Source organism: Protomyctophum bolini (genome assembly GCF_963924005.1).
Source record: "Protomyctophum bolini genome assembly, chromosome: 18".
Lineage (NCBI taxonomy): Eukaryota > Metazoa > Chordata > Actinopteri > Myctophiformes > Myctophidae > Protomyctophum > Protomyctophum bolini.
This window is the reverse complement of record NC_137879.1, coordinates 33,570,114-33,596,818: the sequence shown is the minus strand read 5'-3', so window position 1 is coordinate 33,596,818 and position 26,705 is coordinate 33,570,114. Positions and strand designations below refer to the sequence as shown.

At 46.6% G+C, this 26,705-nt stretch overlaps 1 protein-coding gene across 1 annotated transcript in view; it reads right to left on the bottom strand.

Annotated features, from left to right (window-relative positions):
* LOC308332730 (voltage-dependent T-type calcium channel subunit alpha-1G-like) overlaps positions 1-26,705 on the bottom strand; it is a 109,166-nt gene that overhangs the window by 47,142 nt on the left and 35,319 nt on the right. Inside the window, 3 exon segments of the mRNA XM_080788768.1 lie at positions 16,489-16,681; positions 17,548-17,637; positions 18,997-19,122. Of these exon segments, the coding sequence (XP_080644894.1) occupies positions 16,489-16,681; positions 17,548-17,637; positions 18,997-19,122 (409 nt within the window).

Here is a 26,705-nt window from a genome sequence, read left to right as displayed (position 1 = left end):
ACACACACACACAAACACACGCAAACACACACAGTTTGAGGCCAAAGCCGGCGAGACAGATGTAGTGGGAGTGCAGTGTATCCATCCAGTGTATATACACGACGATGCAATTCAGCGAGACAATATTATGTCGTTGTTCCGCTCCTGACATTTTTCACGGCACGATATGACACGTTTCATTTACGCAGGAAACCGTCAAACCAGAAGCATCCGTAACGATTAAATAATGATGGAGGCTCAGACGGAAAAGAAAAAGGTATACCTATACCTATACCTCATTATTAAATCACATTATTTTTGAGCCGAGAGTAAATTATATAAGCCATTCAGGACGGGTTGTTTTAGGCATATACTTTAGCTTTTAAAAAATAGCAGATCTACAAGCTCGTAGCGTGGCACCGAGTGCCGCGCTATACGAGCTTGTAGGTCTGCTATTTATTTTGAAAAATCGTGAAAATGTGGCACAAATCTTTGAATATATTAACCTTTTAACTCAAATATTTGCTTCTGGTGGGAGGTAACTGGAACAACTTATTTTCAGATGGGGGTCAGCGGCCAATTTCATAAATTATTTGGGGTCCTTGACATAGTAATAGTTTGAGAACCATTGACACAGAAACGGGTTTGTCAGAAAACTGTCATAGAAGACATTTGTAGAATCTCTTCTCAGGTCTAAATGGGTTAATAATATCAAAACTGATTGAGATTAATTAAGTGTCGTTTGTGGCGGTTGAAGCGATGAATTACAGTGTAGCTTTACCGTGCCGGAAAGTTAACGACATCCATTAATTGTTATATTGCTTTGGAGTTTCCTTCAAGAAAAAGTTGGTCATCCGTCACATAAATGGACACTCAGAAAATAAGGCTTGCAGTGAGTGCACCTCATAAATGAACCCCACGTCCTCAATGGCAACCTCTGAACGCTTCCAGCAGATCCTAAAGTCACCTTGTGTTTTAACCCATTCTGACCTGAGATCAGATTCATACGAGGTTTCCACTGGACACACACTGGTCTGATGAACCCATTCTGACCTGAGATCAGATTCTAAAAATGTCAGTCGCTCTTCGATTTTTCAAAAATAGCAGACCTACAAGCTCGTAGCGCGCCACTCGGTGGCGCGCTATGAGCTTGTAGATCTGATATTTTTCAATAGCTAAAGCATAACATGATGCTAACACCAAAATGGGTTCCCGGTCAGAATGGGTTAATAGAAAAAAAGTTAAATAGTCAACACCTCCCCAAAACAAACCAAAATGTCATTACGTTATTCCACGACAGTGACGTTATTTAAGTACTGTACTTAAGTATAATGTTGAGTATTTCCAATTTCCAATACTTTTACTTCTACCCCACTACATCTCAGAGGCAAATATTATACTTTTACTCATTTAGTTGAAAACTGTAGTTATACTAGTTACTTTGTAGATTCTGATCACCAATACAAAATGTACATTCCAGCCATTTGAAAATAGCTGATCTGCAAAAAAATATATATCCTACATTTGAAAACTTGCAGAAATGGGACATTCGGCACAATGATTACTTTCACTTGTGGTACTTTAAGTAATTTTTTAAGCCAATACTATTTTACTTTTACTCAAGTAAACGTTGAATTCCGGACTTTCACCTGCAACGGAATATTTCTATATTGTAAGTATATGCATAATACACATGCATAATATAATTAAATTTTCTTTCTTTTTTTAATAATGGGCTAATTGGCAACCAAAGCCAAAACTGGTGACCACCAGCTGGTGCTGAAGTTAAACTTGAGCACATTTTCTCCCCCTTCCCCGACTCCATCATGTTTATAAGCGTATACACGCGCAGCCACGGCAATAAATGGCACGATATCCAGCCTGCACCTCCCCGTCAGTCGGAGAGACCAATCTGCATCACAACATCATCATTGAGTCTCGCATCTTGCGAGAAAACAAAGAAAAAGGCCCGCATGCGCTAGAGTATTATATGCGTGTTGCTCGCCGAACGAGCGCAAAAACAACGCGAGAAATGAAGAACTCGATACGAACGAGAGAAATGGCTTCGGGCACGCAGATTTGTCCCGAGCTCTATACACGCCTAACTATAAGCAGGCCGCTGCTGGAGGAGGAGGAGGACTGGACAGTGCTGTAAATCTTCCACGTGCATTAATCAACCATCCAACGTGATGATATATTATAATTTGAGCTCCTTGGTGAGTGGAGCTATAAAAATGTCAAGTAAGAAATGTAAAATTAAGATGTGAATTTAAACCCGACGAAACCACATCACACTGTAAACAAGTTGTAAGTGGGTGGTGGACGCTGGACAAAATCCAAATCGTTTTTTTCTTAATTGTCAACAAGTTAACACCGAACAAACTGTGTCAATGCATGAAATTAGCCTCTAGGTACAGCAACGTTTTGGGCCACACTAACACAGCCATGCATGCTTATACTGTATATACTGTAAATTTATAGTGCAGAGTCACGGAATCTGGCTCTCTTTCTTTTATACACCTGCCGGCAATCCCCGCAAAGCCAGACTAAGACCTGGGAGAGCTTCTGTGCCACCTTATATGCATGTACAGTAGCTTTAAACCACTTGTAAACCATTATTTTAAAATGTTATAGCTGTTGGAAAAATAGCAGAACCGTTTTTTAAGTACACTTCAAACAAGTGTTTGTTTTTGAAGTGATGGCGTTATCGATGTCTTCCGTTTGTTAATAATAGAGCACACTCATGGCCGTAAATCGTCTGCCATGATGCAGCCAAGTCTATGGACTTTGAGGACATAATTGCCACGTTTGTGTGCTCTGAACAACAGCCGATCCATCCACGAGATCAAACCGCGCGGCGACAGGAGGAGCGTGACTCTGTCGCTGCGCGATGGAGCATTTATTATACATTTGTAAAGTTGTCACGTGGCGTGTGTCCATAAAGATGTGCCCATAAAATGTGCGCCCTGTTGCCCCAACAGGCCCAGAAACAAGGCCTTTTAACCACGCTACTTACACACACTACAACTCGCTTACAATTCGCAAACCTGGCAACACTGCCCTGTCTTCCAATAGGCTCACAGCTCTCAGACATTCAGAATCTGTTCTCTCGGCTCTCGCAGGAGAAGAGAAAGAAGGAAGGGGAGGAATTATAGGCTCACTATTTTGCTTCATGCCAATCAATCAAGTCATCTCAGGTCATCTAAAGCGGCAGATGCAAAAATAACTAATAACCCATCCGTTACTACATGTGGACTTGTGGAGTCAACTCCCGCAATTACCTTCTTCCCATAGTGCGCTGCAACGGGCCGCAAAATTCGAGTAATATACATTTGGCATCGTATATAACCTCCCAGGCCACGTCCTCCTGCACTGTCTCCAACAGAATGTGTCTCTGCCCTCTAACCCCCCCCCCCCCCCCCCCTCTCTCTCTTCCTAATGACCTGGCATTATTAATTACCCTCACACAGAGGAGGGTTATAAACGAGAGAGGAGAAAGACGGGGGGACGGGGGTGAGCGTAGGAGTTATGTACAGATCCATCTCCGTTAGGGCTGACCCAGATACGAGCTGAACGGATTGGCATCAGCTGCCTGCTCTGCGCGTTTGTGTGTGTGTGCGTGTGTGTGCGCGCAAGTGTGCGAGTGTGTGCCTACGTGTGCACATCTGTGTGGGTTGAAGTGCATCTCCAAGTTAGTATTTCTGTTGTGTGCGTACATGCGTGAGTGTGTAAGTTTTAATGTTGAGTGTGCATTGAATGGGATTTGTGCATGTGAAAATAAGTACATGCGTGTATGCATGCATGAGTTCATGTGTGTGTGTGTGTGTGTGTGTGTGCGCGCGTGCGTGCGTGCTGTGGGATTACTGCATGAGCAAGTTAGTATAAGTACCGTGTGCAAGTTAAATTTGTGTCTGTACATACTGGTATTTGTTTTGTTGTGCGTGCGGGCGTGGGTGTATGCGTGATGAGCATGAGGATATGTGTGTAAGTGCTTATACAGGACATGAAGTAGTAGGAGGACAGGATAGGATTGTCCCAGTCTTGCATCTTAACCCATTCTGACCTGAGATCAGATTCATACGAGGTTTCCACTTGACACACACTGGTCTGACCAACCCATTCTGACCTGAGATCAGATTCTAAAAATGTCAGTCGCTCTTCGATTTTTCAAAAATAGCAGACCTACAAGCTCTGAGCTATGAGCTTGTAGATCTATTTTTCAATAGCTAAAGAATAACATGATGCTAACACCAAAATGGGTTCCCGTTCAGAATGGGTTAAGGCCCTGCACTGAAAAAACAGATTATACAGCAGCCAATCACAGGAAATAACTCTGTTTACACCACTTCAAGGCGGTGAGAAATATTAATTTTCCACTGCTAACACAACAGTCATATTCTCTAGTACAGTAGGCTACTGTATGCGGTGGTGTATACGTAACTAAAGGACATTAACTCAAGTACTGTACTTAAGTGTACAAAGTACACATTTTAGAATTGTTTACTGAACTGGAGTATTTCAATTTATTTTTTCCAATACTTTCACTTCTACTCCACTACATCTCAGAGGCCAATGTTGTACTTTTACTCCACCTATACGCTCATTTGAAAACTTAAGTTACTATACTAGTTACTTTGTAGATTCTGATTATTATTACAAAGCGGCCGTTTGGAAGAAAAAGCCGCTCTATACAAGCTCACAACGTGTCGTACATTTTAATTACCGGACCTTTTTACTTGTAACAGAGTATTTCTGCATTGCAGTATTGACTCTACTTAACCCATTCTGAACGGGAACCCATTTTGGTGTTAGCATCATGTTATGCTTTAGCTATTGAAAAAAAACCAGATCTACAAGCTCATGTACGAGCTTGTAGGTCTGCTATTTTTGAAAAATCGAAGAACGACAGACATTTTTAGAATCTGATCTCAGGTCAGAATGGGTTATAATCAGACCAGTGTGTGTCCAGTGGAAACCTCGTATGAATCTGATCTGAGGTCAGAATGGGTTAAGGGAAATTGAGTCCCTATTGTTTACAATGGAGAAGCTGCCGAGCGGCGCTCGGAGCTTCCTCGTCCGGTCGATTACACCGTTTTTAAAGTGGATTTTCACGACAAGCGACTCAGCGGTCGTTGCAGTGGCTCTTCAAAGGTAACTTTAATCATCGGCAGGGAAGCAGCAAATGTTCGGCACCGATCTTATAAAAAGAGCTTTGACAAAAAACCTCCGAACTCGACTTATTTTCTTTCTTTTGATGTTCTGAAGAAAATAAACATTGTGGAGTCAGGTGGTTCCTTCCAGACATCAGAGATCATAGATATGCCCAGGAGGAGGAAAGAGCACACACCAGCCTCATTATAAAGTTTCACACTGTTCCCCGTGCACTGGCCCATGAACTCATTTAAATAAACAACGTTAAAATATACATGTATATAACACAAATATCTGGCACACATACTATATAGTCTGCCAGCCCCGCTCACCCCGTTTCTGTCCGACAGAACTGAACACGGGCCAAAAGCAGCCGTACAGAGCAGGAGGACAACATGGTTTTTAATGAGGAGCCCATACATCATTAAACAATCAGAGTTTTAAGTGGTGAGCTTTTAAGTCTGTACACCGCCCGCTCCTCGCTCCCCCGACGAGCAGAACACGTCAAACCCCACGAATAATTGAGCCGAGAGCAGATGTGCAGGAGGACTGTATACTGGCGAATATATATGTACCGTGGTGTGGGAAAAAAAGTGCTCAAATTGTATGCTTAAAACACTTCCGGTGCGTCTGGGATTTTTCAAAATGAAGGCGCTAGAGTGCCCAGCAGATGAGGCAGATTTTACTCTGAAAAAGCCCGCTTAAGAAGCGTTAATATTCCAAACGAGAGGCTACAGTATATAGGTTACGTCAGCAATGAGGACAGAACATCGCCGTTTTGATCAAAACCATGGAGAGCGACATACATTTTTAGAGAGAGAAGAGACGGCGGTTCAGTCGGGCCGTAAAAACGAGGAAGTGGACGGCAGTGCGTATGATGATGCGCGGAACATGTCTATATAGGATCGCTGAAGAAGCCATGCAGGGCCAAGCGAAAGATGAAAAGGATTTTTTTAGCGGGTTTTATATAATTAAATATATGAGACCAAACGTTCCCCATGCAGGCGTCATGGGGCTTCCTATACCGGTGTGATTCTAAAGACGCGTGGGGACGTGTTGGGCACAGAAAGTGTTTTGCACGCCGGCGCGACGGACACCCCCCACCCCTCTCCCTCAAGGACGCCCTGGGGGGTCCCCCCCCCCCCCCAGACAAGACTTTGAGGACCGGCGGGGCTCTCCGTCACAAAAGAAACGCTAAAGAAACTCTCGGTGGAGCAGAGATTGAGAGGACATGACTGGTTCTAATCTGGCAAGCTTTTCATAAATCCCTCCTCCCTCTGCGGGTGGACGGCCTTGCCACACACACACACACACACACACACACACACACACACACACGCACACGCACGCACGCACGCACGCTCTGTCTTTCTGTCCGTGGACAGTGGACCTCGACATCCCCTGTTGACTCCATTCCATGCCCAGTGGTGGGGGGTAAAAGTACTCGCATTTTCTACGTGTAAAAGTATCAATACTGCCATATAGAAATACTCAGGTAAACCAGGTACAAGTCAACGGAATTCTAAATTGACTTGGGTATAAAAGTAAAAAAGTGTACTTGGTATCAAAATGCACTTTAAAGTACCAAAAGTAGAAAGTATACTCTATATGCAGGATGTCTCATTTTAAGTTTTGAATGAACTTTTAACTTAAAAAAGCTTTCTCTGTTCCTTACCGTGAATATACAATATAATACACATAACTTGCGGGTATGATGATCATGTCACGCATATTATATCCTCTATACTATAGAGGATATATGCGGGAGTTATGCGGTAACACAGGTACTGAAAACTACTTTCTGGCCTTGACAGCTCATACGTACGTCCAAACAGAAAAGTCCTATCTGATTGCATTAAAGGTATATTCAGTGATTTAACTTAATTCAAATATGACTTTCTTTTTTTGTTTTGTTGTGCTGACCATATAAGGAGTTCCTCCCTGTCCCCAGCTATAACCCCTGGGGTAAAAAAAAAAACCTTGGGTTTCGTTTTTGGCTAGGTGGCCCATGCAGCCTTCATCCAATCAGGATAGAGAGGAGCCTTCTGCCAATCAAGATCTCGATGTACCACTCACTCTATGCATGCGCAGCCCCTCTATAGAGCGTCGCAGTCCCGCCCCCTTTCAGAACCACGAGCGGCCCCAGATGAAGGAACGGAGAATCATTTCCTGGGCCACTACTCGTCGTTCTGAAAGGGGGCGGGACTGCGACGCTCTATAGCTATGGCCGTCTAGACTCTCAGTCATGTTTGTGCTCTTTCAGTTTATTTTTATTTTTTATCCAAGCCCCATTTTCATGCTCTCGCCCTCCGTCTCGTCCTCAATGCTCTCCATCACCTTCCTTTCTGCGCTAATGTGCCTCTTCCATCATGAACTCTCCTGGCTTTGTTCCTCTGGCCTTCACAAATGACTGCTTCGCCACGGTGCACGTTACAGATAAGAGCTCTCTCTCTCTCTCTCTCTGTCTCTGTCTCTGTCTCTCTCTCTGTCTCTCTGTCTCTCTCTCTCTCTCTCTCTCTGTCTCTCTCTCTCTCTCTGTCTCTCTCTCTCTCTCTCTCTCTCTCTGTCTCTCTCTCTCTCTCTCCGCTGACATCAATAACACAATTATACAGTAACAGAATAGCGCGGCGCTGATGTGCGCCGGAGACAGATCTGAGGCCAGTCGGCTGTATATCTGCCTTCCTGCCTGTCTGTCTGTCTGTCTGTCTGCCTGCCTGCCTGCCTGCCTGCCTGTCTGTCTGTCTGTCTGTCTGTCTGCCTGCCTGCCTGCCTGCCTGTCTGTCTGTCTGCCTGCCTGCCTGCCTGCCTGCCTGCCTGCCTGCCTGCCTGCCTGTCTGTCTGTCTGTCTGTCTGTCTGTCTGTCTGTCTGCCTGCCTGCCTGCCTGCCTGCCTGCCTGTCTGTCTGTCTGTCTGTCTGTCTGCCTGCCTGCCTGCCTGCCTGCCTGCCTGCCTGCCTGCCTGCCTGCCTGCCTGCCTGTCTGTCTGTCTGTCTGTCTGTCTGTCTGTCTCGTCGCCTCAAGTGTATGGTAGCAGATGGGAAAACCTGCAGTGACTATATGTGTGTGTGTGCGTTTGTGCAAGCGCGCGTGCGCGTTCATCTGTCCGTTTGCCACGCCACGTTTGTCAGATGGACACTATAATGTTGAAATGTTTGCTCAAAGAGGAGCTTTTATGTCTTCCATCGAGAGGGCCTGCACGGGAGGGGAAAACAAGGCATTTTCTTTTACTGGTGGAAAGTAACTAAGTATAGGTAACTATAAGTAACTTAAGTACAATTTTGAGGTACTTTACTTGAGTATTTCTCTTTTCAGAACCTAAATGAACCAAATTCAAAAAAGTATACGCACAGAATTGAATGTCCATGTATGGCCTGGAGACCGTTGGTGTAAGAAAGACACTTATGTAACAACGGCGATCTAATCAAGACGTAATCATACCCAGACTATCTCAAACGTAAATATAAACACACAGTCAAGGAGCGCCGAAGTGTTAGAGCGAGAGAGAGAGAGAGCTCAAGTGGAGAGAGAGGGAGAGAGAAAGAGAGAGAACGAGAGAGAGAGAAAGAGAGAGATAGAGAGAGATGGAGAGAGAGAGAGAGAGAAACATGGGTCGTGCTTCTTCACTCAGACAGTGACACAGACGCACAGGGAGGATTTGGGGGCTGGAGAGCTGCTCCTGCATATTTTACAGCCTGCTCTGTAACCATCTGCTACCTTGGCTTACACACACACACACACACACACACACACACACACACACACGTACGTGCACACACACACACACACATACACACACACACACACACACACACACACACACACAGACACGCACGCACGCACAGAGGTCCAATAACAATGTGGAGTTTGGTCATCGGCTCATGCACCTCTCCACAGTCTCCCGCTGTCAGCATCGTCACCTTCACCGGGTCCCCATGGAAACACGTTTGTAGCAGACACACATCACGGGCGCCAAACCGTAGACTTATATATTTATATCTAAGAGAGAGAGGTATAACCGGAAATCCCTGCCAATTTGCTTTGTATGGAGGTTTGTGCTCATGTGCACCCAGCGCATGATATGAGGTATATAAGCCGCCTTCCCGAGCCATGAGGCCCATATAGGGCACAGGAGCCTATATCTCCTGATTCTGTATAGCGTTAAGACAGCTTGATGTACAAGTACACCCCCAGGACATGACACATGTCTACAGTATTATGTGTCAGGGACGTATTACCTTATTACTATCCAACTATTGATGCAGAGCGCCACGCATGGGGAGGCACCGGGTCCCATTTTTCTTCCGTCTTTGGTATATATGACGGGGATCGAACCCCCGACCTCCCAGTCCCAGGGCGGACACTCTTAAGATATGTACATAACACACATCCTTGGTGCTGAGCTAAACTGTTAAAACAGAGGAGTTGTAAAGATCCCATAGCTGGTGGTGACGGAGGCGTTGCATAGCAACAAGACCAATGTTGAAAGCTGCTTAGGGGCTCAATCACTTCATATACAGGGGGGGGTACGCCCCCATAGCTGGGGGGGTATGAATATATTCCTAAAAGTTAACCGCTAATCGATTACTCGCGGTTAAGACAGAGACATTATTCAATTAAACCAAGCCTTAACAGTGCCAAGCCTATAACTATTATCAAATCATCAAATAATGTTTCCACGTGTTGCTTGTTGTGTGTCCGTTGCCTATGCTTACATAAAGAGACCGGCTGTCGCTACATAGGCAGAACTGTCCAATAAATGTCCAAAACTTGGAAAAGAACCAGAGTTCCAAATGGATCCAAACATAGTTTATTATTTAGTCACAAGCTCTTGTTAATGCTTAAATATTTATAAAAACCCCCGTTTAACCTGCCATCCAAATGTAAGTGCTTGTGTGTAGCATATTGAGTGGTCTATGGATTTGTGCTTCCTTAACGTACAACACTAGCGAGTATAGCCGATGGACAAGGTCACAACCCCGTAGCGTTGCAATGCAATGTGAGCCTGTAGACGGGCTTCCCGCTGGCCTAGCGGTCCAGGCACATAGGCTCTAATGCACCCTGACAGCGTGTTATTGCGGGTTCAAATCCCATTCCTGACAACCATCATGTCACTCACCGTCTCTCTCTCTCTCTCTCTCGATAAAATAATTGTATTGAAAAAGGTGGAAGTTGGAGACACAAGGTTTTCAGCCCTCAACAATATGCCGTTGCTGTCCGGAAGAAACCATACCCAACTCAAGTTTTGAGGATTTTGATTATTATTATTTTTTTAAATCAATGCTATTGAACACCCTTTATGTCAGTGGTGTGTTGGTTAAAAAAAAAATATTGAACAAAATGGAAAGTATTAAAAAGTGCTTCGGCGAAAACCTCCTAACTCCACATGAGCTGGATGAAAAAGTAACGTTTTGGAATTAGGTGGTTTCTCTCCCCGACACAGCAGTGAGTCCTGGACAAGTATTATGCAACACAAAACAAACGATTGTGTGCATGGTCCTGGATGCTATACTGCAGCTCTGACAGTGTTACTGTATTCATCACTGCTATAGTCCTGTCAGCTCCACAGGCTTGTTCTGTGGTCACTGCTTAACCGCTTGCGTCTCGATAACAATAACAAACAACTCGTTGTGGAGAATCCGCCGTTATATTGCTGCCAGCCATGGGCGCCGGGGCGCGTCTAATAAACAAGCTAGGTCGCTTCCCCGCCGGCCGCCACCGACCCAAACTAATTAAAGCCCTGTATCATCGATGAAACAGGCCATTTGGAACAGAATAAGAAAGGAGGCCGGGGTGCCCACGAAACTGTGTAATTTCTTATGATGACTCAAGTATACTTTGGCCTCGCATGGGCTGAAAATAAGACTTCATAAACGGCCTATAGCGAACACCGGAAACAGCCTTTGTTTGAAATGTTAATGTTCACAACACCGCCTGAGGCTTGCACGCAAAAAACCAAACAAAAAAAGCTATTAATTCCAAGCTTCAAAACTATATAAAACGCTGGTATGCGTAGATATAACATGGGAGCTATATACAGTAGAAGCAAGAAGCTGCTCCTAGCTTCCTTGGTGTGAATGAAGCATTAACGGTGCATTGTCACAGGTGTACACAGCGAAGCGCTCAGTGATAATTGATCCATTTGTAAGGCAAAGTCTCGAGGACTGCGCTGTGTGTGTGTGTGTGTGTGTGTTTGCTGCCACTGAGACAACACCTCCACCACGAGGAACACAATACAATACCAATACTGCAATTTAGAGCTACTTGCGTTGCAAGTAAAAGTACATCATTGAAATTGTACAAAAGTAACCGGCATCAACATGCACTTAAAGTACTAAAGGTAAAAGTACTCATATTGCAGAACGTCCCATTTCACATGTTCAAAAATGTGTACAAAATCTATTTTCAAATGGCCGAAATGTATGTGGTTAGTTTTCCAAATCTCCAAAGTAACTAGTAACTCAAGTTTTCAAACAATTGTAGTGGAGTAAAAGTAAAAATTTTGGCTCTGATATGTAGTGGAGTAGAAGTAAAAAGTACTCAAGTAAAGTACAAATACCTCAAAATTGTACTTAAGTACAGTAACTTAACACATTCCATCCGCGTGGACAACACAAAGGTAAAGGGCCAGACCGGTATATAAATGTCAGTCTTCTATTCACAGCTGTTACTTCGGCCATACTGTAATACATAGCAGCGAACCATTACCCCATGAATGCCTGTATATATTCTATCTAGATGCTGCGTGCTATTTCCTCTATTCTTATTAAAATGTCACCGAACTCAAGCGATAAATAATGAGTCAACATCGCAGGAACGTTTTGGTCTAGACTTTTGAAATCCATATGTGCTTTGCCCCCCACACACACACACACACACACACACACACGCACACGCACACACACACACACACACACACACACACACGCACGCGCACACGCAGTCACGCACACACTGACACACCACAATGACAGACAATTTGACAAACAATTTGACAAAAACACAAAAAGTCAATATAGCAGGCTAACAGTGTATTGGATTACCTATCTCAAGCAATGACTTTCAAATTGCACCGGAATGAACGGAAAGCAATTGGCTTCCTCGGAAAACAAAACAACATTATTTTGACCTGGTATGCCTTGGGAAAAAAAAATGGTTGGCAGACATTCTCTACACTCCTCCCCTGTCCCATTCTCCCTCTATGTCCCTGTCTCTGACGCTTGTAGATCGGCTATAGAGCGTCGCAGGCCCGCCCCCTTTCAGAACGCCGAGTGGCCCAGGAAATTATTCCCCCATTCATTTTCTCCATAGGCTTTTCAAAAAGTATTTATATAAAGACGGTTACGCGCCGCGGACAAAGCCAACTCGGATCGTGACGAATCATGACAACAAACACAATATTTTGTGCCGATCAAATAATGCTCGGCAAACACACGGCTATACGTACTTCACTGGGGGGGGGTGCATATACGCTGGTTTTAGACATGCTAACGGTCCGACAGGCATTAGTCCAACAACACCACCGCTCCCGAGTCCCACATGCGTGGTCGGTTAAAACTCACCCGTAGCTCCCTGACATGCATATCAAGTTAAAACTAACCTGTAGCTCCTGACATGCATATCAAGTTAAAACTAACCTGTAGCTCCTGACATGCATATCAGGTTAAAACTAACCCGTAGCTCCTGACATGTATGGCAGGTTAAAACTAACCTCTAGCTCCTGACATGCGTATCAGGTTAAAACCAACCTCTAGCTCCTGACATGCGTATCAGGTTAAAACTAACCTCTAGCTCCTGACATGCGTATCAGGTTAAAACTAACCTCTAGCTCCTGACATGCGTATCAGGTTAAAACTAACCTCTAGCTCCTGACATGCGTATCAGGTTAAAACCAACCTCTAGCTCCTGACATGCGTATCAGGTTAAAACTAACCTCTAGCTCCTGACATGCATGGCAGGTTAAAACTAACCTCTAGCTCCTGACATGCGTGGCAGGTTAAAACTAAACCCGTGGCTTCCTGTGAGGTTTATAGGGTTTAGGGTTGGGGTTTTTGGGTATGGGGTGTCGGACTCATGCATGTCGTTCCGTTGGTATATACGTCGGAAAACCAAACACACATAAAACCCACTCCACTGGACCGAGTCCACTCCACTGGACCGAGTCCACTCCAACGTGAGTGACGGTTGCAGGCATGGGGGAGCCAGCTGTGGACAGCACACAGAATAGATGAACCATTTTCTTTTTGTGCGTGGAGAGAAACTGTGACAATTAAAGGACAATAAGGAGTCACGATACAGTGAGCGACGACAGGGGGGAGGGGGGGGGGGGGGGACAAAAAAAAAACATGGTGAAGAAGGAGGGAGGGGCATAACAGCATGTCCAGACTTAGCAGACTGAGACTGAGGTCTGATGAGAAAGAGGCAGGGGAGGGGCGGGTCGACACGGGATGGGTACCCATACCTCTCGTGAACAACGTTGAAGCTTGGCCCCCCCTATCGGCCACCAATGGCGTGGGTGGTGGTGGTGGTGGCGGTGGTGGCGAGAGGGGGGGAGGGGAGGGGGGGTGGTGGTTTGTTTTTGAGACAACACGTATGACAACGTGAGACAACATGCGAATGTGAACTTCAGTACCTTTTAGAGTGCCGTCTGAAAACCGTGAACTCAGCCCAGGAACACAAATATCTATAGAGGGGGACGAGACCGGGTTAGTGTATATATATAAGAGAGAAGCAGCAGCAGCAGCAAAAGAGGAAGAGAAGATGGATGTGGGGATATTAGTGTGTGTGAGAGAGAGAGAGAGAGAGAGAGAGCGAGAGAGAGAGAGAGAGAGAGAGAGAGAGAGAGAGAGAGAGAGAGCGAGAGAGAGAGAGAGAGGGAAATAGCGATGGAGTAATTAGGCCAGAAGGAAGCGATGAGAGAATAAGCCAAATTCCAATAATACCCAAAAGCTCGGCCACTCGAGCGTGGTGGTGGTGTTATGGTGAAATGGGTGACCTGCGGAATATGTGACAACCGTGCAGACATCACATAATGTCAGCGTCCGAATGTGTAAATCGTTGCAGTTTGTTTATTAGCAAGAGTTCAACCTATAGCGGTATTCAGGCCACATATTTAAAGACCTCCATGGTGAGTTGTGTGAAGTCAACAAGATGGTCGGTCACATAATTCCAGCGGGTCATCGATTTCACCGTAACACTGCTCCATGCTGGAGTGAGCGAGTGTGAGTGAGCGAGTGGAAAATGAGAATGAGAGAGAGAGAGAGAGAAAAAATGAGAATGAGAGAGAGAGAGAGAGAGAGAGAGAGAGAGAGAGAGAGAGAGAGAGAGAGCAACAGGGAAATAGCGATGGAGTAAGGCCAGAAGGAAGCGATGAGAGAATAAGCTGGCGTGGGTACAAAGTGCTCTGTTGTCTTTCCATGAGGTTCTGAGTCCTAGTGGTCTTGATTAACGCTGTCCACTTTCACCGTCCATTCAACTTAAAAACCAGAGGTCTCTCCAACAACAACAACAACAACAACAACGGTCCTTCACTCTTATACGACCAAAAACGTGCAATGGAACACCTAATAGGGAGGTTTGTTCTCAAACTTGGAACCGGCTCCGTAACTCTGAGAGCGTACGAATGGAACCAAAATGGGCCCGCGCTTCAAAGGACCCCACATAACTCTGAGAGCGTCACACATGGAACCAAATGGACCCATGCGGGTCCATTTGGTTCCATGTGTAACGCTCTCAGAGTTACAGACCCGCATAAGGGTCCATTTGGTATAGGGGTCTCCAGCTGCACCCCAATTTGAGAACCACTTTCACCTTTGAGTGAAAAAGAAAAAGAGAGAGAAAATGTATAACCTTCCATTTTTCTCTTTTTCCACACCTTTTCTCACTACGGAGCATCCATCTTTTGGGTCCTCAATCTGAATAGCCATTTAGTAAAAAGAATATATATATATTAAAAAAGGAAATATGGTTTCCGAGCAACAGAAAAATATCAAGCTTGAAAAAAAAGACAAACCTTTCTACCAAAAAATTGTAGCAAATAAAAATATTCAAAGGAAACGGGTGAAAATCAACTCGTGATTATGGAAGGGCTCGTGTGCGTTCGGGAGGGGGAAAAAAAGGTAAGCAAGTGTACCTGTGTTGTTTTCGTTAAACCATGTGGTGCGTGTGTGTGTGTGTGTGTGTGTGTGTGTGTGTGTGAGAGAGAGTTTGGGTGTGGCAGTTGCTCTGTAGGGTCAAATACCCCCCTGGCACAACAACGCCTCCTGGGAGAGAAAAAAAAAAGGAAGAAAAAAGGAAAAAGAAGATCCACGTCCATCTGTATTTCTCAAGAGATGAACATACACACACATTTCCCGGCTGTTCCCCCGTGATTATCGTATATATATACACAGCAGGAAATCATCAAAAAAAGCCTTACATTATCTGCTATATATACAGTGAGCGCGGCCGGCATAATAACATCCACTGCTCCTATATAGGGACACACTTTGCAAAAGGCACAAGATTTGCCTTTTGAAAAAAAAAAAAAAAAAAAGTAGATGGGAGGAAAGAGAAGAAAAAAAAGTCCCCAAAAAAAATCCAATGCAAGAATTGGGGGCAATGCTTATTATATTTAGGGTGGTGTATAATATAGGAGAGCAGTGGACTCAAATCATAGGAAACCAGACCTCCCGGTCTTTGTACTAACCGACTACCGCATGCAGAAGAGGAGAAGGGCCCGGGGTTTTCTTTTTTGCGTGTGTTTTTGTTTCACTTCAAATAAAACTAATCTCGCCCTCCTCAAACCCCTCCTCCTCCTCCTCCTCTAGCCATATATAAGCTCCGTTATAATGCACACAACAACCAGACTACCATGCAAGCACCCCCGTCGCCCCCACCCCCACCAACAAAAACACCAACACCGGGCGGGGCATGCTGCTCCCAATTGATGCCCCCCGCAAGCGAGCTAGCGCGAGCTAGCGCGAGCTGCTGCCTACTAACACCAGGCCAGGCAGGGCGACGCACAAGGGGAGGGGGGGAAGGGGGGGATTCTAAAAGCCTATAATAACCGCCAGCGGTCGTCTGTCCTCGCGTCGTTCGGTTGCCAGGACGGGTGACCGCCGCGAAGGGAGGGAGGGAGAGGGCGTCGGTCGGAGAGGAGGGAGGGGAGGTGTATACTCAAGGCGTATAGCGTCTCAGGAGGGGGGAGGGGGGCGGGGGGGGGTTCTACTGTATAGCGGCCGCTCAAAAAAGGGGGAAGTATGTGCGTTCCTCCGTTAATTATATAAAAGGCCAAACCAACTTATAATAAACAGGCTCAAATCAAGGCAAGGACTCAGAAAGATGTGGAAAGACTACCGACCAGCGAGCTCCTTCTCCTTACTCCGTCTCTTTTTCTCCATGCGCTTCAGGCGCTTCTCCTCGCGGATCTTGGCCTCCTCGGCCTCCTGCGAGCGCCGGCACTTGTGGAAGTTCTCCACCACCACGCCCACGAACATGTTGAGCACGAAGAAGGACACGATGAGCAGGAAGGAGATGAAGTAGAGCAGCATCCACGGGTTGTAGTTCATCTGCGGCTGCGGGGAGGGGACAGAGAGGGGGCGGACGGAGTGTTACGCTATATCGTCTGCGGCTGGAGAGGACAGAGAGGGCGGACGGAGTGTTACGCTATATCGTCTGCGGCTGGAGAGGACAGAGAGGGCGGACGGAGTGTTACGCTATATCGTCTGCGGCTGGAGAGGACAGAGAGGGCGGACGGAGTGTTACGCTATATCGTCTGCGGCTGGAGAGGACAGAGGCGGACAGAGTGTTACACTATAGTCTGCGGCTGGAGAGGACAGAGGCGGACAGAGTGTTACTGTGGTTGGAGTGTTCCTAAGCGGATTTCCATGGATCAAAGGCGCAAATACTTGGGCGTATACTCCAAAGGTAATTAACCCAAAAAAAGGCTTCAAAATCCTATGTTTCTATGTCAGTGGTGCTCAACCTTTTTCATGTCAAGGACCCCCGGAATAATCTCTATTGGGCCACACGGACCCCCCATCTCAAAATATGTAGTTCCAGGGACCAGGGACCCCCCTCCCCCCCCCCCCCCAGAAGCCAATATTTTAGTTAAATATGTTCACTCTGAAATATATTATTCAAAGATTTGCGCCACATTTTCACGGCTTTTCAAAAATAGCAGACCTACAAGCCACTCTGTGGCTATAGCTAAATTATAACATAATGCTTCAAACACCAAAAGGGGTTCCCTTGTTACTCAAGTAGTTATTTGACTTAGTTGAATTAGTTACTTGGCTTAAACAGTAATACATTCTTACTTGACGTGAATTCTTCAATAGCTAAAACACGATAGCTTATAGGTCAAAATGTAATGCACGCGTGTCGTCTGCGTTCGTGGCAACAGCCGTGCCCTGTGCGTACGATCGAGACACACGCTTACCTGCTGGTCAACGCCGACTGAGTCCAGTCCGTCGTACATAATGTCCACCCATCCGTCCTTGGAGGCCAGTACAAAGAGAGACATCAAGGCCTGGACGTGGGGAATAGGAGAGAGGAGGAGAGACGCAACAACATGGGTCAAAACCATAGACTGTAAAAAATATGGACAAAGCGTTCTCCGGGTCTGATATGGACGTAAAATGAAGCCTGTCAGTCCTTGTATTGTAAGTCGCCATCTTTCTAGATCCGTTTGGGCCCAGCTGGCCATTAAGCTGGCCCAGACAACGAGGCGGGACTTCCCCCCTTCTTCTTCGTTGGTTTTTATTTTGACTCGAGTGGGTGGGGGATCCCGTTCATAGACTGTAACGGTAGCCACGCCCCTCAGAACATACGTGACTCTATGGTCATTTTTTTAATAAATGGGACCATCATTTTCCAAAAAGAATATTATGACATGAGAAATGAGACTTTAAACTAGTGACTGGAAGCAGAAAGTATTCATGACCATGCATGTTTATTAAGATAATACAGTCTAGGTGAAGTTGGGCCCAAATACATGGACCTCTATGGAGCTATGGGGTTTTTTGGGCCCAATGACAGCGCCACAACAGGCCATTATATGAACTTTCAGGAAATCCCGATTTCCTTAGTGGCTTCACAAAATATCTGTCTGACTGCCCCCCTGGTCAAAACCAGCACTGGTATATGTAAAGAACGTTAATCCTCAACAACTTCTGACTTTCTCCACAAAAGCTTGTGTTCATTTTGTGCGTGTGTTTTGTGTGTCCAAAACTGTTACTTTTCAGGAGAAGGGGAAGAAAGTATACAGTGTGTGTTCCAGTGCATCTAATGACCATGTTGATGAATTGAATACAATGGAAACATTTTGGGATAAATGTCTGACATTTCTGTCAAAAGAGCTAAAATAGAGGGGCTTGGGGCTTAGATTTAGGTCAAAAATTATGTATAACGATATACAAAAGATGGTCAAATAATATATTTCAGACGCCGAGGCCACCTTTCCAACGAGGTCATTGAACCAGTTCAGTTATTTATTCCCATCTAATATTGAGTGTTTCCACTGAAAATGAAATTGGTTCAGAGACCTTATAACGGAACGGGAACCAAGAAAATGGCCGACCGGTTCTAGTAAAAGCACCAAAAGGTTCCAACAATCTAGGAACGGAACCAAAGTTATTTCGGTGGAAAAGGGGCCAGAGTGGATGAACGGATGCCCTGCGCGCGGTCTCACCGGGTGCAGTACTTAGTTTAGACAGTTTTTGGGTTAGACTAGTCATTGGTTGGACCAGTCATTAGTCCTACAACTACAACCTATCTCAAACCCTCACCCTAACCCTAACCTCCCACGGGGCAAGCACACCTAAACCTAACCTTAACCCATGTCTATCCAATGCCTAGTCTAAACTATAAGTATGCACCCCGGTCTCACCTGGCCCAGGTTGTCAAAGTTGTACTTGTGCCTGATCCACTTGTAGCTGGCCCGCATGCAGTCCGACTTGTTGGTGATGTTCCTGACGTCCTCTCCTTGACACACAAAGAACTTCCCCTTGAACAGCTGTGGGTGAAGAAGAAACAACAAACAAAAGCCAGCCAGTGAAAAGCGGCACTCAATTTACAATTTCAATTCACAATTGTATTAGGCATTTAGCAGCTACATTTAGCAGCTCTTAATTGGCCATTAAGACCTGTGGCCGATTCTACGAATGCCTTCTGCATTGGTAGTAGTCACACTCTCAAGATTTTTCAACGATGTAAAATAAATGAATAGCAGATGTACAAGCTTGTATATCTGCTATTTTTGAATAGCAGATATCTGTGGCATGCCTACATCTTGTATTGTACATCTGCTAACGCAAAATACATCTAAAATGACACAGTTGCTTTCCCGGTTGGAATGGGTTACAGTAATCTAGGTAAACGCGCGGTAAAACATCAATCAGTGTAACTTTCACTGTCCTATATACCCAAGATTCACACCTTGGTGTGCTGACATTTTCACTACTGAACTACTGTAATATAGAGCTGGTGAGTAATGGTCAGACAATACAACAAGGGGTAAATTCCTAGGGAGTAAAAAAAATAGTTATCTATATTGTATGTTAATACTCTACCATACACAATGGTCAATATAATTTTGTTCACTACAAAAAAAAACACACGTAGCTTTTCTTCCACAGTGACTGGCACTTTAACGTAAATCCGCGCTGCAACGCACAATTAGATTATAGATTCTCTCTATCGTCTATTATCTCCGGGAGAGATAAGTGTGTGTAATAGTCACACTGCACTGGGAAGCGAAGCCCGGGAGGAGGGACCTGCATGCGTTTCACGGTAGTTCATCGCAGAAGTCCCCGGCATGATGAGGATCATTTAATAGATTTTGGAGCAGTTATATAGTTTAACTAGTATATATACAGAAGAGTGAACACTATATAAAAAGCCCATTCTCAAGTGGCAGGCGGCTTCCGATTGCTGTCCAGGCGTGCTGTCCGTATGACCATTAGCCCCCGACACATCTGTTAGACCAGGGGGGGGGGGGGGGGGGGGTCATTCAGAGACACACACTGTGGCGATTAGCGTCACCACGCACACACGCCACGCACGCCCATTGGGGCCGTCAGTCCCTTCTGAATGATATACGTCTTTTTATGCTGACGTCAGGGACCTGTCTAGCGAGCGGCGGGGAGTGTGAAGGCTGGGTGTGCAGACTGGGAGGTGGAGACAGGGTTTTTCCCTTGGTCCTTTAGAAGCGGCTACGAGTAGCGCGAGTAAAGTCCGCGGTTTCGTGGGAAACACCGGAGTCACCGGAGTGACAGCAACCAGCAACTCAACGTTGTCAACTTGTCTTTTGAAGAGGAAGCAGCCGAGCCGGCATGCACCGAGAGGAGTAGGAGCTACGGAGGGTTGCACGGGCTGTGGGTGAGCTACACGTAGCTAACAGCGGGGCTAACACCACTCTAGTACCACACCAAACACATACACGCACACACACGCACGCGCCAGGACTTGTTTGTTTTCCTTTCTTTTGTTTGGTTTCTTTGTTTTGGTTCCACCACCGTGGTGCGCAGTATTTTGTTTATGGTGAAAACCGGACATGAACGAAACTGGTACTTTGTGTATGTATCTGAACTGAACTGCTTTCGAAATACACCCCTCAAACTACACTTCTTGTGTCCTTGCAATGATTGACTGATTTATTATATATACCCCGAGCCAACAGGTAGGTCGCTGTAGTTTATACAGTGACCTTTGTAGGGTTTCTCCCTGAAACCGTTACATAGAAAATGGCGCCCGATGTGGGGCTCGATAACACTGTAACACTGTAAAAAAACAACAACAAAAAAAAACACACAAAAAAAAAACTACACTGTAAAAAAAACGGAACTTGTACTACACTGTAAAAAATTTTTTTGTGGAAACAAAGGGGAAAAAGGTATTTACATTGAAAACACTGTGAAAAGGGTTGTTTTGAATACTTTTCCGAGGTTACACTGTAAAAAAATATATTTTTGGTGGAAACAAGGGGGAAAAAAGGTATTTGCATTGAAAAACGGTGAAAAGGGTTGGTTTTTGGAAGGGCGGTTGTGTGTCCTACAAAGAGTCACAAATGGATACAGCACTTGACTTGTTGCTATTTGAGAATGTGGAGGGTTTAAGTCCGGTGATGTCGGCGATGGCATCACCCAACCCCCCCACAGCCTCTAACTCACCCAACCCCCCCACAGCCTCGAGCTCACTCAATTACAAAACACCTCCAGCGGGTACATTCCCCAGTTCCCCACCTAATGCTTCCCCAGCGGAACCCCCAGGTGCTAATGTACAGCCCCAACGGGAAATAAGGTACCCATTATTTGACCTGGGGGCGCGCACGGAAACAAGGGATGCTCCAATGCAAACCAATGAGCTACAGCAAACTCAAGCAAATGAACTTCAGGAGGATGTCCAAAATCTTCGAGAAACAATGAGGGAAGGATTGGAGAATTTTGCAAAGGGACTCCAGGAGATGGAAAAACAAAAATCTAAACAATTGCAAGAAATGTTGGATCTCCAAGCAGAGTACATAAGGAAGGAAATTAACCTAAACTTAACTTGGAAGCTGAAACAATTTCTCACGGACTCTGGAAAGGACAGGGACCTCGCACTATTACCCCTCCTAACGACTGTCAATCACCTGAATGAAACCGTGGCTAACTGTTCACAACAGCTATTGGAATGTTCAAATCAACTCAAAGAGGTGGTTGGAGAGGTGACTTGTCTGAAACATCAAAGCGCTTCTTCCACTCTTTCCAGGTCCAAAGTCCAAACTTTACCACTTGGTGACGTTTTTGCGCCGGAGACGTTACAAGCCAGAAACCAACCGCATCCATTGTGTTCCACAAGGCGGAAAGAGGTCAGTTCGGAAGTAGTAACATCTTCAGCTCCGGTCGATGTGCCAGTTGCCTCAGCTACTGAGGGGAGAGTTCGATTTTTCGGACAAAGCCCTGTGAAACTGGAGTTCCCATCATTCGGGAGAAGGGACGATTGTAGCGACCCCCTTCGTTACCTGGAGAAGAGTAACGACTTTCTTGCCTTAAACCCACTTAACAATGGGGAGCTACTGGCCACTCTGCGCAACGTGCTATATGGCACCGCTCGGGACTGGTGGGATGTCGAACGCAAGGACATTCACACTTGGGGCGACTTCGAGCATAAGTTCCTTGCAGCTTTTCTGTCCGAAGATTATGCGGATGAACTGGAAGAGCGGGTGAGAACCAGGGTGCAAGGGGAGGAGAGCATTAGGGATTTCGCATACTCATACAGGTCTCTACTGTTGCGTTGGAGGCCTGATATAACTGAGGAGAAAACCATACAAATGATCTTGAAGAATGCTCGCCCTCAACTGGCCAGTCAACTTCGAAGCAGCCGGGTGGCCTCGGTAGATGCACTAGTGCGTCTAGGTCAACAGTTGGAAAAGGATGAAGAGAAACAAAAAAGGATGCAGGATAAGAGAGGTCAAGCTATGAGTAAAGGCTCTGACTATTCCGCTTCCAATTCTACAGGACAAAATCCTTCTCAGGCCTACTGCTGGCATTGTAAGGGCGCCCATTCCCCTGCCTCATGTCCCAACAATACGGCACAAAAAGGAAAAACCAACAAATGGGATAAAAAACCACAGACGTCCTCCTTTACTCCTCCTACTGCCCATGCAGTCTCTCATGCAGGGCCGACTACGGACAGGGATGTCACTGTACCGGACACTTCCTCTTGTGTCGTGGCGTCTGCCTTCCATCCACAGCAACTGCTGGTGCCTCTTTCTGTTGTAGGGGTGGCGGTTAATGGAATCCTTGACTCTGGTTCAACCTATACATTGCTGAATGAAGAAATCTGGAAGAACATCGTTGGGAAGAGCAGAAAGCTTAATCAGTGGTCGGAAGGACCTCTGTTTTTGGCAGACGGGAGCCCACGGCAGCCGTTGGGATGGGCAGAGGTCAAAATTACCCTGCAGCGCCGCTCATGGACTATCCCGGTAGTGATCCTTACGGCTGAGACCTTGGCTTTTCACGTCGTCCTGGGACTGGACTTCATGTGTGCCAGTGGTGTACAGGTGGACGTGGCCAGCAATAGCTACTGGTTCAAAGACAAAGACACTGCAAAGTACTCCTTCCTTGCCATGTCACTCCAAGAACCAGCACCAGGCCGAGCGTGCTTCTTTACGGCAGTGGCCCCACGCTTAATTCCACCGCGGGCAGGTGACCAGGACCTAGAGCTTTTGGAAAAGGCTACAGAGAATGCTCAGCTAGATGACGCTGGAAAGGCCCAACTCCGTATTCAACTTCAGCAGAATGGGGATGTATGCACATCAGCTCTAGGGTGCACAGAGGTGCTCACACACAAGATCTTTGTGACCCAACACATGCCCATCAAACAGAAGGCCTACCGTGTTTCACCATCGAAACTGAAGATCATGAAAGAGCTCATAGACGAAATGCTTGCTGCGGACGTCATAGAGCCTTCTTCTTCGGCATGGTCGTCTCCGGTCGTCTTGATCCCCAAGAAGAATGGGAGCTATCGATTCTGTGTGAATTACATCAAGCTGAATGCCCTCACCCACACTGATGCCTATCCTCTTCCCACCATTCAGGAGATTCTGGAATCACTTGCAGGCTCTGTGGTGTTTTCCAGCATTGACTTGAACAGCGGTTATTGGCAATGCAAAATGGATCAAGAAAGCCAGGATAAGACTGCTTTTGTCAGTGCTTTTGGGCTGTTTCACTTCAAGGTCATGCCCTTTGGCCTTAAAAATGCCCCAGCCACGTTTCAACGGCTCATGGAGCAGACGTTGGGGGAGCTCAAAGGTCACATCTGCTTTGTTTATTTGGACGATATTATCATCTACAGCTCATCCTGGGCGCAGCATCACCATGACATCCAGGCAGTATTGGACAAACTGAGGGAGGCCAAGCTAACGGTCAACATGAAGAAAAGCAGCTTCTTTCAGACCTCCCTGAAGTTCCTGGGTCATGTGGTTTCCGCTGCTGGAGTCCAAGTGGACCCTGAAAAGACCAGGGCTGTGGAACAGTACCCTGTCCCTACCAACCTTAAGGCGGTACAACGGTTCTTGGGCATGTCGGGGTGGTACCACCGTTTCGTACCCAACTTTTCACACATAGCAGAGCCATTGAACCATCTGAAGAGGAAAGGGGTCAAGTTCAAATGGACAGAGGAGTGTCAAGGAGCCTTTGAGATCCTCAAAACCCATCTGGTGTCCTCACCCATTTTAGGACATCCGAACTTTGAGCTACCCTTCACCGTCTACACAGACGCCAGTGACGTTGGGGTGGGAGCAGTTCTTGTGCAGCAGACCGGGTTGGGATCGGAGGAAGTTCTTGCCTATGCCAGCCGGAGCCTCAACAAGGCAGAGAGAAACTACTCTACAACTGAGCAAGAGTGTTTGGCCATAGTTTGGGCCTTGGAGAAATGGAGATACTACCTGGAGGGAAGGCTTTTCACCGTTGTGACGGACCATTCCTCTCTGGTGTGGGTCTTTAAATCTCAACGGACCAACTCCCGCCTCATGCGGTGGGCTCTGAAGCTCCAAGAGTTCACCTTTGCCGTGGAGTACCGGAAGGGCAAGTACAATGTGGTTCCGGATGCCCTGTCTCGGGCTCCAGGGGAGATACCCTACACCTTCTCCCCAACCTGTGCAATCATGCAGCCATCCCAAAAGGCGTCCGTCCAGGAGATCCCCATCTCTGACGAGGAAATCTGGAAGGCGCAGCAGGAGGATGGGGAAATACAAGAACTTTACCGGAGAGTAATGGATGAAGGGGAGGTCAAGGTCAATGAGACCACTACATTCACCATCTTGGAAGACAAGGTGTACAGAGTGGTTACGCTCCCTTATAAAAGCTCGTACCAGGTATATATCCCTGCCTCACTAAGACAGGATCTGCTTCGTGGTGTCCACGAGGACACCATAGCCGGACACCTGGGGAGATTTAAAACCTACAAGAGGTTGCAGTCGCTCGCTTTCTGGCCGACAATAAACCGAGACGTCCGGGAGTTTGTTCAGAATTGTCAAACTTGCCAGAGGTACAAGCCGGAATGTCGCAAGGTGGCTGGAATGTTGCAGCAGACAGTTGTCCACAGGCCGTGGGAAATGCTGGGCGTAGATCTTATGGGGCCCTTTCCCCGAAGTACGGCAGGGAATCTCTACTTGTTGGTCTTCGTGGACTACTATTCTCGCTGGGTAGAGTTGTTCCCCTTGAAGAAAGCCACAGCCGAGATAGTGTCCAAGTTCTTCACTCAGGACATCTTGACCCGTTGGGGGGTTCCGGACTATCTCCTTTCGGATCAGGGATCACAGTTTGTCTCTGCGGTATTCAGCGCAACCTGCAAAAGCTGGAATGTGGGTCACAAGATGACGACCGCTTACCACCCACAGACAAACCTCACCGAGAGGATAAATCGAACCTTGAAGGTCATGATCGCGTCGTATGTGGGAGAAAATCATAAAGCCTGGGACAAGAACCTGCCTGACTTCCGCTTCGCCATAAACTCTGCAGTCCATGAATCCACAGGGGTGACTCCGGCGGACCTGAATCTGGGCAGGAGTTTACGAGGACCACTGGAAGTACTGTTATTGCCCAGGAACATGGACCCCGATTCTCCAGCTTACCCCAAAACGGCAGAACTGTCCAGCATGAAGGAGTTTGTGGAAGACAATCTTTTCAAGGGACGACGGCGACAGAAGAGGAACTATGATCGCAAACACCGTGACATAGTATTCGAGGACAATGCCAGGGTTTGGTTGCGTACCCATCCTTATTCCAAGAAGGAAACCGCCTTTGCAGCAAAGTTAGCCGCTAGGTGGCATGGTCCTTTCAGGGTCATTCGAAAAATGGGCCCTGTCAATGTGGAAATTGCGAGAGAGGACAATGGAGAGGGCAGGAAAACCGTTCACGTCTCACGGCTGAAACCCTGTTACCCCACTGCAGAAGAAGTGGAGGCTCAAGAACGTCAGCGAGTCCTCGAGATCTTTGCAGAAGAGAGCGACTCTGAAGATTTCCTGGGTTTTCCTGATTCCCAAAAGGCGGGTCACCTAACTCATCTCAAAAAAGAGGAGGAGGAGAAGGCTCAACGCCAATGCGTTCTCGACATTTTCGAGGAGGACAGTGATTCGGAGGAGTTTCTGGGATTCCCAAATGAAAGTGCAGAGTGGACGTCTCCCCGTAGACGTCTTTTTCCAAGGGGGGAGGAATGTGGCGATTAGCGTCACCACGCACACACGCCACGCACGCCCATTGGGGCCGTCAGTCCCTTCTGAATGATATACGTCTTTTTATGCTGACGTCAGGGACCTGTCTAGCGAGCGGCGGGGAGTGTGAAGGCTGGGTGTGCAGACTGGGAGGTGGAGACAGGGTTTTTCCCTTGGTCCTTTAGAAGCGGCTACGAGTAGCGCGAGTAAAGTCCGCGGTTTCGTGGGAAACACCGGAGTCACCGGAGTGACAGCAACCAGCAACTCAACGTTGTCAACTTGTCTTTTGAAGAGGAAGCAGCCGAGCCGGCATGCACCGAGAGGAGTAGGAGCTACGGAGGGTTGCACGGGCTGTGGGTGAGCTACACGTAGCTAACAGCGGGGCTAACACCACTCTAGTA